The sequence below is a fragment of the Capsicum annuum genome, chromosome 5 (genome assembly GCF_002878395.1).
Source record: "Capsicum annuum cultivar UCD-10X-F1 chromosome 5, UCD10Xv1.1, whole genome shotgun sequence".
Classification (NCBI taxonomy): domain Eukaryota; kingdom Viridiplantae; phylum Streptophyta; class Magnoliopsida; order Solanales; family Solanaceae; genus Capsicum; species Capsicum annuum.
The window spans coordinates 106393701-106408730 of NC_061115.1; the positions used below are offsets into that span (position 1 = coordinate 106393701).

General features: G+C 40.2%; 1 protein-coding gene across 1 annotated transcript in view; it reads left to right on the forward strand.

Annotated features, from left to right (window-relative positions):
* The first annotated feature begins 517 nt into the window (after window positions 1-517).
* The window catches only part of LOC107870854 (glucan endo-1,3-beta-glucosidase 6), a 44284-nt gene continuing 29771 nt past the window's right edge, over window positions 518-15030 (forward strand). Inside the window, exon 1 of the mRNA XM_016717532.2 lies at window positions 518-1509. Within this exon, the coding sequence (XP_016573018.1) occupies window positions 1172-1509 (338 nt within the window). The 5' untranslated portion in view covers window positions 518-1171. The remainder of the gene's footprint in view (window positions 1510-15030) is intronic.

Below are 15030 nucleotides of genomic sequence, written 5' to 3' on the forward strand. Positions count from 1 at the left end.
ATAAGTTGGCAGATGCACTGGCTAGACTAAATATATCTACTACTACTATTACTAGGCTGATAGAAATGGAGAGTTATCACGTCGGGCAGTTAGGATATTGATTTCTATCCAATCGATGTATAATATTAATACTCCTATTTATCAAACTATACATACTAGTTCTAGAAGGGCAATTATTGTTGTTGTCAATATTTATACGGTGGCACTGCCACAAGAAATATATATGCATCGTTTTTGAACGAAAAAAAGAAATCTAAAGTGAAACCGGGAATATAATCTTGGTATTATTATTATCCAAGTAAACATAAGTGTTAACACTAAGGGGTCATTTGGTTGAAAAATAGTTAGCCTGAGATAATTAATCTCGAGATTAGTTATCCCGAGATTATCTTGGATAACTTATCCCCCATCCATATAGAATAATTTATCCCATCAGTATGGTGGGATAAGTTATCCCGATATTAACTAATACCTATTAAACATAAAATATAATAATCTTTTATTTTATTTCAAAATTACTTATCTCTTATGCCTCGTATCAAACGATCCCTAATATCTACGATGTGATTTTCTCTTTATAAAGACAACTCTTTCAAAATATCGATGAGACCCTCCCGACCTTTGTCCCGCTTTTATTATTCACCTACTACCAGACAGATGACCCCAATTACAAGTGCATCTTAGCTCTGACTCTCTCTCAAATCATATCTGTTTTTCATCTTCATTAACTTGATTAAATATCTTATTCACGTCTGACTCACTTGGGCCATTTCTTATTCTTATTGCTAAGTCTTTTTGTTTGCCTTTTTGACAAGGATGGAAAAGTTCTTTTTGGCTTGAAAATTGTTGAAATATTGCTATTTCTGCCTTTACCCTTTTCTTTGGGTTATTCCCTCTTCTAAGTCTCTCTCTTTTCCAATCAAATTTCAAGCTTTTTCTCTTTGCCGTTCTGTTCTTGGAGGTGGAATTTCAGGGCCAATACAGTTCTTGTGTTGTTTGAGCTGTAGATAAGAATCTTTTTTCATTGCTGTCTCAGATTTTTGAGCTGCAGACAAGAATCAACTGTTGGTAGTATCATCTGGTAGCTTACAGCTCACTTTAGTTGTTGAACAAACTCTACTATAGTTCTTAGTCAATAGAAGAAAGGCAAGAAGTGAACTTTCTTGGAAAAATGGGGCCGTCAAAATCATTTGGGGTGTTATTTGTTGTAGGCCTGTTATTTTTCCCCCCAGACCAAGTGACTGGGATAGGTGCCAACTGGGGCACTCAGTCAACACATCGTTTGCCACCTGAAATAGTAGTGAGAATGCTAAAAGATAATGGTATCCAAAAGGTTAAACTTTTTGATGCTGATTATGACACACTCAAAGCTTTGGGTAAATCTGGTCTTGAAGTTATGGTTGGTATTCCTAATGACATGCTTTCTACTATGGGTAGTTTGAAAGCTGCTGAGAAATGGGTTTCTAAAAATGTTTCTGTCCACATCAATGACAACAGTGTCAATATCAGGTGCTCATATCTTTTTTAGTTTCATTTCAATGCTCTTTTGCCTTTGATTTCCTGTTGAGATGTGGTTTTACTTCAAGCACGGTCAAAGTTTTTGATTTTCATTAATCAATCACAAAATGAGTGGTTGATTCAATCACAGTTGGTAGTCAAGTTAATGAAGTTATCTATATGAAACAAGAGTCTTATGCAAAAATTTCTTATTCCGATCATTGTAAATCAAATTTGCCTTAAAACGCACTTCTCTGAATTGCCTTGTTCTACTTGTAGTCGTTTTCCATGTAGCGATTGATTGTATCAGTCACCAACCTGGGCATCCCCATGTAAAGTTGAAAAAAAAGTATACAAGATCCCAAAGTTACGTTGTGAACTTTTCTCTATGGCATGTTGACTTTTCCTTTTTCAGTTTGTGACACTGATAACATTGTTGACTACTTGAATGGTATGAGGTTTTCAAGGTACGGCATGCCTATTTATTATATAGCAAGTGCCCAATTAAACATGCTTTCCTTAATAGGGAGCCAAATTAGTTTAATCTTTCTTGTATTAAAAAGGGCAGCCCAGTGCACTAACGCTCCCGCTATGTACGAGGTCCACAGAAGAGCGGGACCACAAGGGTCTATTATACGCAACTTCACCTAACATTTCTGCAAGGAATTGTTTCCAAGGCTTGAACCTGTTACCTCCTAATCGCATGACACCAACTTTACCAGTTACTCCAAGGCTCCCCTTCAGAAAAGGTTTTCCTTTGTCGGGACTTGAACCCAGGTCTCTCGGGTGAGAGTCGAGTATTCTGATCAACTAGACTACAATAGTGTTTTGGACAGCGAAAGGAGACAACGCGTGGCGAGGCGAGCGCCTTTTGAATGTACGACGACAATTAATAAAATAAATTAAAATAATATATAAATGATCAAAATTTCAATAACACTAATATATTAGGAAATATTCCAAGTCAAGAATTAAAAATATATAGTAGATAAATACTAAAAGTCTAGAACTTAAATAACTCAACAATTCAATATGCATAAAACAAGTCTATTCTTCTTCAAGGTTTGCATAATCTTCAATTCCAACATGCAGTTCATTATATTGTCCCTCATCTTCTTCCTCTTCGGATTCTTCATTAACTAGGGTCCGAGTCTGACTTGAACTTGTCGCTTTTCCCTTGTCAAGTGACCTTGACCTTGACTTTCTCCTAAGACCATAAATAATATCATCATCAGCCCCAACTGCCATAGCAACAGTACCCCAATTAAGATCACCTTCCTCAAACACTAGTTCATCTTCTTGATCTTCGGGGCCAACAAGTAACCATTCATTCGCATCTTCAATATTTTCCAACATAATAGGATCGATGGTATTGCGAATATTGTAGCGACGTGCCAATGTTCTATTGTACTTAACGTACACTAGATCATTGAGACGCGATAACTCAAGCCTATTTCTCTTCTTGGAATGAATCTGTACATAATAAAGTAGTTACTAATTAGTAATTAGATTCGAAGAATAATTGCTTTAATATAGAAAGTTAAATATAATAACTCATTCTCACATGTTCAAAGACACTCCAGTTCCGTTCGCATCCAGATGCACTACAAGTTAAACTCAGAACTCTCATGAAAAATATTTGCAAATTTGGAGTTCCGCTCCCAAATAGGGACCACCACTCAACTATAGAAAAAAATTGAAGGTTAATAAGTATAAAAAAGTCAATAACATAAGGTGCTTTAAAATAAAGATAACTAAACCAATTCACTAGCCCGGTGACCTCGTGTCTCTGGCTCTAACAGCTTGACCAGAACTAAACAATCCATCCGCACTCTTATACTTAGCAAGCTCAGCAAGTAGTAAATCTTATGTGGAAAGATTGGGGACCATCGTCTCAACACAAGTGTAGTAACTCTCCCACACTTTAGTAATTTTCTGCTCACTTATCATTGATTTGAAGTACAATCTCGGATTCAAAATATACCCGGCGGAGTGCAACGGTCGCTTGAGTTGGTCAGTCCACCTTGAATCAATTATTTCGAGGACTTTCTCATAATGCCTCGAAACTCCATCAAACCTCCGTTGAATAGTTTCCTTCGCTTTATCCATTGCTTCAAGCATATAGCCCATTGGGGGTCTTTTTCCCCATCCACCAAGCGAAGGAACGAGACCAAAGGACCAGAAACTTTAAGAGCCTTGACTACATCATTCCAAAAGTATGCAGAATAAAGAATGGCGAAATCTTCTTTCCCCAAAACTTCCTTTACAAACTTACTAGTACTCCATTCATTGGAGATGATCAAGGTTCTCAAATTCTTCCTTTGTTTGTACATCGCCTCCAAAGTCAAAAAGGCCGTTGCGAATCTTGTCTTTTTCACCAAATTTTTCTCATTGGTGAATTTTCTTATCAAGTTCAACAACAACGACCTTTGACTTATGTAAGAAACCACCTTTGTGGCCTTCTTAAAAACTATAAAAGATATTATATCAACTATTAGCTTAATAAATATTCAGACTTTAGTAATAAGTAAATAAAAAAGGCGTTGATTATTACCTGAGGCATATGGATTAATCTTGAATATGTCTTGCAACATCAAATTGATGCAATGGGAAGCACATGGAGTCCAATATATATGTGGGTACACAACCCTCATAAGATCCCCGCTTTTACATTCTCGCTAGCATTATCCGTTACAACTTGTACAACATTTTCCGGTCCAATATCCTCAATTGTCTTTTCAAACAAACTGTACATCTTCGTGCCAATGGTGGACTCAATGCTAGCATCAACAAATTCAAGAAAGATGCTCCCTATCGGACAATTGACCAAAATATTAGTGATCATTTTGTCATTACGAGCTATCCATTTATCCATCATGATGGAACAACCCTACTTTTGCTATTGCACCTTGTGATTCTCAACAAGTTCATCAACTTTCTTTACTTCCTTCTTTAATTGAGAAACTCTAACTTCATGATAGGTAGGTGGCTTCATTCCTAGGCCATGTTGTCCTACCGCTTCTATGAAGTTAGTAAATGAATCATAATTAACACAATTAAATGGGAGGCCCGCATCATACATCCATACCGCAAAAGCATTTACCACCCGCTCCCTTAAGATTTTTTTTTTCATTAATTCCTTGTCCTCCTCCTACTCCCACCTTTTCAAAGCCAGTGTTATGTTGTGGCTTTTGTGTGGATAAAACTTATCTAGAGGACCTTTCGTCGCATATGCCGAGGATGATACACTATCACCACTTGAAGACATTTTTTGATATTTAGAGGGAGGCATCATTTCCTCAAGTTCATTCATATCATCATCATCATCAACGATATTATATGATGGCATATATCGTTGGTTCTTTGGATTTGTTGCGGTTTTGCTATCAACAAATGCCTTTACTTCATCCCTAATGTTTGTAGGACAAGATTGACATATCCTTACATTTTTGTTTCCACCTATCAAGTGTTGTTTGAATCGAGTAATGCCGCCATTTATGGTACGTCGACAAAAATTACAAATCACCGCATCTTTTGTCGGCCCTTGTATACCATAATTCCATCCTATATCCTTTTGTTTGCTACTAGTAGATTGAGAGTGAGACGCCATTGAAATTGAAAGTTGTTAATGATCAAATAATTTAATTAGTATATTACCATCATGCTATTTTAATTCTTCATAAGTTATTAAAAAAAATACATAAAATAGTGGCCACTGGTTGACTGGTTATTACTGTAACAGTAAGTTCACTGTTACAGTCATCGATACAGTGACAGTCGGCCGGAATAGAAGAAGAAGATAAAAAGAGGAAGAAAAAAAAAAGCAGCACCAAAATACCCAGTCCAATCCAGCGATTAAGAAGAAGAAGAAGAAAGAAGAAAAAAATAGAAATCAATGCTTACCGGAGTAGCGGAGGTTGCCGGAGTATGTCGCCGGAATCAAAGTTGTGAGTTGAAAGGTAGCAGCCGCAGGTACCAATGAGTAAGTTGGTAGTGTTAAAATTTGTAAATAAACCCTAAAAATAGCTTATATACCTAAAACCCTAATTTTTTAAAAAACAATTAAAAGGCGTCGCCTTTCTCGCCGCCTTGCCTCGCCTCGCCTCGCCTCGTCACCTTTCTCGCAAAGGCGTTGCCTTTTCATTTTCGCTACGCCATGGACTGAAGAGGCGACATAGGCTCGCCTCGCCATGGTGACGAGAAGCTTGCCTTTTACAGCACTGGCTACAACGGTGATACAAAACCAACTAAGAAAAACGAAAATGAGAAGAGAACACTAAGATGAAGCCGAGAACACAACAACAAGAATCAAACTCAAAACATACAATAAAGAAAGATAGTTAACTTGACATAAGAATCCACAAAGAAATAAGGACCGAAGTGTGTATCAAACCCTAAGACCCCTAAGTTTCGTAGAAACAAACACCAAGCTCTTACGTGAACCTCAAGGGAATCGGAATCCCCAAGCAACCCATGTTTCTAAGCAAGTAACCAACACAAACGATTCCACGTTTGTCACAAGTGATTCCACACTTGCAAAACACTCATATGAGTATTCTCTCAAAATATCATCAAAGTTGCTAAAATAAACCTAACAGGAACTATTTATAGTCTTAGGTTAAAACTATTACATAATACAATGACCAAAAGGCCCTTAATGAAGTCCTACACTCCATAGGCGCCTCTTATGCTCCAAAGCAATGACAAAAAGGTCCTTAATGAGGGGCGGCCATGGAGTGTAATGAAGATCTTTTTCACACTTCAACACTTGTTTTCCCGGTTAGGCAGCCCCTAAGCTTGAGTCTTTATGCGTTGGCCTCCAATGATGTCATCAAAAGCTAAGATGGCCATTTGGCTCATATCATCAATGATACAAGACCAACTAAGAAAATCGAAATGAGAAGAGAACACTAAGATGAAGTCGAGAACACAATAACAAGAATCAAACTCAAAACATACAATAAAGGAAAGATAGTTGACATAAGAATCCACAAAGAAATAAGAACCTAAGGGTGTATCAAACCCTAAGACCCCTAAGTTTCGTAGAAACAAACACCAAGCTCTTACATGAACCTCAAGGGAATCGGAATCCCCAAGCAACCCACGTTTCTAAACAAGTAACCAACACAAACGATTCCACGTTTGTCATAAGTGATTCCACACTTGCAAAACACTCATATGAGTATTTTCTCAAAATATCATCATAGCTGCTGAAAATAAACCTAATAGGAACTATTTTAGGCTAAAACTATTACATAATAAAATGACCAAAGGGCCCTTAATGAAGTCCTACTGTCACGGGCCTAATTTTAGATGCGTGCGAACAGTTTAATACACTCAAAAGCTAAGCTAAAACTCAGTCCTCACCCTTACGAAATCAGTCCCAAGAAGCTATGAAACATTCACACAAACAAGCTGAGGAAAATGCTAAAGGAAGACAATGGTTTTGGGAGGCCGAAGAGCCAAGTTTTCTGATATATTTCTTTAACAATACAAGTATATGGATGCTTCCCAAGAGGGCTTACAACATATATTTAAAGTCCCAAAGTCAAAGGACACAATAAATGCAAGAAAAGGACTCTATACAAGTGACTACAACATGCTAGTCAAACTTTCCTAATTTGGCCATGCAAGCAACGCAACCTAGTGAGATGTCACTATTATGTTGCCTTCTTTTCTTTCCAGTAGCTGCACAAGGCTCCAAAGCCCCATTAATTCGTCCCATGCTTGTAATTTGACCTCCCAAAGATGCTTCCACGTTGGCTTCATCAATTGACCTCGTGGAAGCGTCGTCAAGCTCGGAAACACACTCGAACAGCTCGAAAACATGTCCAAAATGTGGGAATTTTAATGGACGGTGACGCGGGGCGTCACACTCTCCCCCATCTGATTTGGCGATGACTGCGGTGCCTCATAGCTGCAAATACTTGTGTACTTGCTCCTTGAACTGCCACAAGTCGTATTTTTCCCACGCTGCTTCCTCCGGTGATTGGCCCTTACAATGGACTAGGAATTGGGCACTTGAATTGCCCCAACCCTTGTCCCAAACCAATTAGTGATCAATTATTTCCTCAATTTGTTTCTCCGTGGCAGACTTACCCCGCTCTACGTCTTCCTTGTCTTCAAAATATGGTTTAGTTGGCTTGCATGGAAGATGGGATAAATCTTTAAATGAGAGGGCATGTCCAGCTTATACGAAATTTTGCCAACCTTGGCAACAATCTTAAATGGACCCTCATGCCGTTGGATTAAACTTTGATTGATGCTTCTCAATGACTTGAATTTCCTCGGATTGAGCTTGACCATCACTTTGTCTCCAATCCGATAGTGGACTGGACGATGCTTACAATCAGCAAATTTCTTCATTTTATGGTCTGCCTTATCAAGATGTGACCTCGCCATGTCGACTTGCTCATCCCAAGCCTTGGCCATATGATAAGCACCCGGATTTCGCATTCCGACATTAACCGGCAAGGATTGCGGTGTGTTTGGTTGCTGCCCCATAACGAGCTCAAATGGGCTACGTCCCGTAACTTCACTTCGTTGCAAGTTGTACGAGAATTGGGCGGTATCAAGCAACTTTGCCCAATCTCTTTGGTTGGCACTAACAAAGTGCCTCAAGTAACACTCGAGAAGCCCATTTACCCGCTTCGTTTGTCCGTCGGTTTGGGGATGAAAGCTAGTTGAGAAGTGCAATTTGGAGCCCAATAAGCTGAACAACTCCTTCCAAAATGCACCTGTAAACCGAGGGTCTCGGTTGCTAATGATGTGCCTAGGCACGCCCCAAAGCTTTATAACATCTTTTAGAAACAATCGGGCTGCCTCCTTGGCTTTGCAACTAGACGTGGCAGTCGTGAAAGTTGTATACTTTGAAAAGCGATCTACGACCACCATGATCATGCCACAACCTTCCGAGTTTGGCAAACATGTAATAAAATCCATGGTGACGCTGTCCCATGGTTTCTCCGCGAGGGGCAGCAGCTCAAGTAATCCCCCGGGTGCTTTGTGCTCTACCTTGTCTTGTTGGCAAACAAGGCAAGTGCAGACATTCACCTCGATATCGTCCCTCGTACGAGGCCAATAATAAGTAGCTTCTAACAACACCATAGTGCGTTTCTGCCCCGGATAACCAGTCCACGTCGTGTCATGGCCTTCCTTGATCAACAAGCGCCTAAGATTTTTCCATCTAGGCACATACACTCGCCTTTTGGTGGTGTATAACAATCTCTCCTCTTCCCAAAACTTTTGGGTCTTGCCTTGGCGGGCCAAAGCAAGAAGTTGCTTGGCGATGGGATCATGCTCCATTGCTTCTTTGATAGTATCCGCCACACTACAGCTTGTAGTACTTAAAAGTGGCACCAAAACAGCCTTGCGACTTAATGCGTCGGCCACAACGTTTCCTTTCCCCGGTTTATACTCCAATGAGTAATCAAACTCCGCCAAGAAATCTTGCCATCGAGCCTGCTTTGGGGAGATTTTCTTTTGGGATTAGAAGTAGCTGGTCGCTACATTGTTCGTCTTAGCGACGAAATGAGTACCCAGCAAATAATGATGCCATGTCCTTTGGCAATGGACAATGGCCGTCATCTCCCTTTCGTGGACTGTATAGCGCCGCTCCGCATCATTTAATTTTCTGCTTTCAAAGGCCATTGGGTGACCTTCTTGCATCAAGACACCACTAATAGCGAAATCCGAAGCATCCGTTTACACCTCAAACAATTTTGAAAAATTTGGTAAAGCTAAAACCGGTTCCTTGATGATGGCTGCCTTAAGATTTTCGAATGCCTCTTGACACGAACTATTCGACTCCCGACCACGGTTCTTCTTCAATAAATCCGTGAGTGGAGCAACAGCATTCGAATATCCAAGAATGAATCTCCAGTAATAATTGGCGAGGCCAAGGAAGGACCTTAGTTCGGGTACCTTCGTTGGCGCCTCCCAATCTTGAATTGCTTCAACTTTGTCGCTATCCATCCGAATCTGCCCTTGACTAATCGTATGGCCTAAGAATTGCACCTTTGGTTGGGTAAACGTGCATTTCTCCCTTTAATGCATAGCTCATTCTCCCGTAGCACGTTAAACACTAATTGAAGGTGTCTAACATGCTCTTCCATGGAGCTACTGTAGACTACAATATCGTCAAGGTAAATGACCACAAATTGGTCTAAGTATGGCTGGAAGATCTTGTTCATTAAGGTGCAAAACGTGGCTGGTGCATTTATCAATCTTAACGACATGACCAGCCACTCAAAAGACCCATAACGAGTCACACAAGTCGTCTTGGCTTCATCTCCTTCGGCAATGCGAACTTGATAGTAGCCCTTTCTCAAATCCATCTTTGTGAACACCTTGGCTTGCCCGAAGCGATCAAACAAATTAGCAATTAACGAAATGAGATATTTGTTTTTCACCGTTACCTTGTTAAGAGCACGGTAATCAATACACAATCTCAACGCCCTTTCTTCTTCTTTTGGAGCAAAACCGAAGCTCCAAATGGTGCCTTAGATGGACAGATGTGACCCGATTCTAGCAATTCCTTGAGTTGTTTCCTAAGTTCTTCAAGTTTCGGAGGCGACATTCAATACAGGGTCATGGCTGGTGGCTTTGCCCCGGGAACTAGCCTAATTTGGTGATCAACTTCCCTTCGTGGAGGTAACCGTTTGGGTAGCTCCTCCGGCGTTACATCCTTGTTCTCTTCGAGAACACGTTGGACACATGAGGGCAATACTTCGGCTTCTTGGCAGCCCACAATCTCTATCAACGTTGCAAGAAAGGTTGGTTCCCCTTTCTAGAAACCTTTAACAAGTTGCATCGCCGACAAACGTGTGCCACTTTGAGCCACACGAACGAGTGGAACTACGCAAGAACCACTCAAATCACAAATGGTGAGCTGGTTGAGACGCGGCGAAATAAATGCGTTGATCTCATACCAAAAGTCTAGCCCCAAAACAATATCAAAGGCATCCATCGGAACAACCGAAAAATCTGTTTCTCCCTTCCAACCTCCCAAGGTGTGACTCACCCGAGAAGCGAGGCCATAGACATTGGTAGAGAGACAATTAACGGTCTTTAACATCAAGTCGCTGGTCACGAATGTAAGGCCAAGTTCTTTGGCCCTTTTCGCCGTAACAAAGTTATGCGTCGCTCCAGTGTCCACCATAATGCGGACTGCTCGCCCATTAACTTTCGCATTAACAAATAAAGACTCCCGTGGTCTAACACTATTGTTCTTTGCTGCAAGAGCTGCAAGTGTCATGTGGTTGAACAAAGCCATGTGATTGAACAAACCCACAACTTGTCCCTTTCCTTTCTCTAGATCGGTAGCTCGTGCTTCTTTCTTCGCGGAACGCCCGGCTTGAGCACTAGCATGCTCCTTCCGTGTTGCTGCAATCATCGCTTCAAGCTTACTCAATGAGGGACAAGATCTTGCAAAGTGAGTCGTATCCCCACAAAGGTAGCAGCCACTATCACGGTTAGCTACACCCTTCTTCTTCTCCTCGTAGTTCTTGCGGAATGACGAAGGCTGGTTGTGTTCGCCTTTGAAGTCACGATTTTTATTGGGAACAAACTTGTCTTTGCCCTTATCTTCACAATCCATCTTGGCAGCAACGGGCTTGTTCCAATTATCCTTTGCCTTGGCATAATCGGAGTGAAAATCACTCAAGGATTCTGCCACTTTAATGGCCTCATCCACTGTCTTGACAATACGCCTCCTTAGTTCTTGTTTGGCCCAATTTTGGAGACCATCATAGAAGAAAAATAGCAAGTCCTCACTGTTGAAACTTGTTACAAGCAGTGAGAGCTTTGTAAACTCCCTTACATAGTTGTGGATGGAAGAAGTTTGTTTAAGTTCCCTCAATTTTCATCGGGCTTCATCGACAACGTTTTGAGGGTAGAATTGCTCCTTTAATTCATCCTTAAATTGATCCCAATTAACAATGGTTCGAAGAGCCCTCTCCATGTCCACTTTTTTCCTACGCCACCACAACATTGCGACATCACTAAAGTACATGGTTGCAATCCGGATCCTCGCTGCCCCGTCAACAATTTTGACATGCTCAAAGTGTGACTCCAATTGCCATCTAAAGTTCTCAACGTCTTGAGCATTCCTCTCACCCTTAAACACGTCAGGTTTAGGAGCCTCAATACGAGTATCATGGTATGCTACAGAACCATGTGTTCCATGAATACGGGCTGCTTCCAGTTGTTTGATACAAGAATAATCACGAATATGGTGCGCGTTGGTCTCGAGACTTGGTGTGTGCAATTGAAGTGTAGAAGAGGCCCAAAACACACCAAAATCAGCCCATAACTTACACTTGATGGGCATCCCACTCTTTGAAGGCCCTTTTGGTCATTTTAACTTATATCTTGTAATAGCTATATAAAGAACAATGTAGGGTTTTATTTACTTAGTTTATGAATGAAGTTGTAATTCTTACAAGACAAAGAAACACAAGTCCTCTTTCCTTGAGGCACCCACAACCGAAATTAGGGCTTAGACAAGTGTAGAATCACTTGTGTTTGCATTTGCTTGGAAACATTGATGCTTGGGAGGTGGATTCCGATCTTGTGTCTTTGTAAGAGATAGGTTTATTGTTGTGTGTAGTGTTAAGGGTCCAAGAGTTACCATTCTTGGGTTATTAACATTATACCTTCATGTGGTCTATCTATCTATCCTTTTTCTTTTGTAATCTAGTATCCGTTTTGTATCTTGTATTGTGAAGCCGTTTTGTTGTTGTTGTTGTTCTCATTGTTGTTTCATCTTGTGTTGTTAACTTAGTTTGTTGTTGGCTGCAAAAGGTGTCAAAACACCTAGTTATATTGTCCTTCTTGAATTTTATTCTTGAATCCGAGAGTGGTCTTCAAAAGGGTCCTCGATTCTTTGAATTAGTGGACTGTTTTTGGAGTGTGTTTGGACTTTTTTGAGCCAATTCCGTGTGTTCCTTGGTTTTCTTGTATCATTTGGTATCAAAGCCATCTTTGGTTTTGTTCTTACAATAACAATCTTGGGCTTTCTTGCTAAGAAAATAAAAAAAAAGGAAAGAAAGAAAGACGTGTTCTTGAGCTTGAGATCTTGGCCGAGAAGTTGAATTTGTTGTTGTTGTATCTTGGCCGAATGTTGTGTGTCTAGGTCTAGGATTTATTTTTCTTGTGTTGTTGTTTCAAGTGTTAGTATTTTTGTCCATTAACACTTTGAGTCGATCTATATTTGAGCTTTAAAAAAATTGATGTTGTTGTTGTAAACAAGACCATGGCCGTGTGTTGAAGTTGTTGTTCTTGGACTTGTGGACTTGTTATAGTCTTGGTTAGACGTTGTTGGTGTTGTTGTTGCTCTTGATAAAGTTGTTGTTGAGTTCTTGACATTCATCACAACCTTCACCCTTGCTAAAACCGAAATACAACACCAAAAAGAACCTTGGCCGTGTGTTGACACTAATGTGTGTTGATGTTTGCCGTGGGGTAGAAATTGTTTTTGTTTTGTTGATGTGTTCTTGAAGGTTGTTGTGGTGTTCGTCTTGTTCTTCATCTCATCTTACAACTTAAGACAACCAAAAGTGTAACATAGATTCAAAAAGGTGAACCTACAAGTTGTAAAGTTGTTTGTGAGAAGACTTGAGCCATCACTTTCTTGACTTGACATCTACCTTTCAACCACTTTCCTTGTTTCAAGGGACCTTGTTTTGTGGGAATTGTACAAAGTCAAGTCTTGCTTTTTGAAGATTAGACTTAAAGGAGATTTAAGACATACTTTCCCTCCAAAACCAATTGTTTCCATTACATAGTAACTAAAGTTTGTAAACTTCAACTAGACTAATTGTGGGGCCGTGACCAATGGTATGCTGCCACGTCACCCAAGTTACTGTTCACACGAAAATTTTAAGCTCAAAATTTGATCTTCTATTGTTATTGTGTTGTTTTTTTAAGTTTCGTTTGTTGATTCCATTACTAACTTACAAGCTAGTACTAGATTGTAAGTTAGTTTTGAAACCGTCCTTCGTGTATATGTTCCTTTGTGTGTCTTATTCTTTTGAGTCATTGTAATACTTGGTCCACTTCTAGATGCCTCACGGAGTACAAGCAAGGTTACGACACTTGTGAGATAAAAGTGTGAAAAATCCGAGAGACAAAACAATAGAGAGGAAGTGTGAGGACCATTCTTGTACAACTAACTTATTTGTTGTTTTGTAGGTAACTTCTTGGTCATAATGGAAACCATTTTGGCCCTCCTTGATGCTTTGTCCCGAGACCTTGCTAGGGCAAATGCGGGTCTTGAAAAAATTGACTCGGATGTGGTAACTGTGAGTGAGAGGTTGGATCGAATGGAGAGTCAAAGTAACTCTCGTACTTTTACTCCCGAAACTTTACTTCCAATGACCAATCCTCCAAGACCACCACATAATGCCACACAAGCCAAGCTCCAAATAGCCCTCAAAACCGAGAACAAGATAGACCACTTTCCTCGCAAGTTGATCAAGTCCAACAAGGAGGACTTGGAAGCCAATCCTCCCATCTAAGCTCCACAACCGAAGCTCCACGTTACCAAATCGAGTCTCTCAACCGAAACTTCCCTTTCCAAAAATCGACACATCCAAGAAGAGAAACATGGTAGAGAGAGACATGGAGGATATGGAGTCTACGACGATGCTTATATGATAGAAGGAGACTTGAGTTGATGAGATTGAAGGCCAATCTCAAGAGGGAGAGGAAGCCTAGGGTCAAAATGAAGATGTTGGATCCAAGACTTGTTGTCATTATGCTCTTGGGTTTGGCTAGCTTGTGGACTGTTTTTGTGCATTTCTTGTGGGCTGTTTTTAGCTCGTCTTTGAGACATCCCTTGTTATTATTGAGCTATCGGGCTCTTCATGTTTTGCGGACTGTTTTGAGTGGTTTCTTTTGATGTGGCCAATTGAACGAGATAAAGCCGTGAATTTGTGGGCAAATTCCTCTCAAGATAGAGAGGATGATACAAGAATAATCACGAATATGGTGCGCGTTGGTCCCGAGACTTGGTGTGTGCAATTGAAGTGTAGAAGAGGCCCAAAACACACCAAAATCAGCCCATAACTTACACTTGATGGGCAGCCCACTCTTTGAAGGCCATTTTGGTCATTTTAACTTATATCTTGTAATAGCTATATAAAGAACAATGTAGGGTTTTATTTACTTAGTTTATGAATGAAGTTGTAATTCTTACAAGACAAAGAAACACAAGTCCTCTTTCCTTGAGGCACACAAAACCAAAATTAGGGCTTAGACAAGTGTAGAATCACTTGTATTTGCATTTGCTTGGAAACATTGATGCTTGGGAGGTGGATTCCGATCTTGTGTCTTTGTAAGAGATAGGTTTATTGTTGTGTGTAGTGTTAAGGGTCCAAGAGTTACCATTCTTGGGTTCTTAACATTATACCTTCATGTGATCTATCTATCTATCCTTTTTCTTTTGTAATCTAGTATCCGTTTTGTATCTTGTATTGTGAAGCCGTTTTGTTGTTGTTGTTGTTGTTGTTCTCATTGTTGTTTCATCTTGTG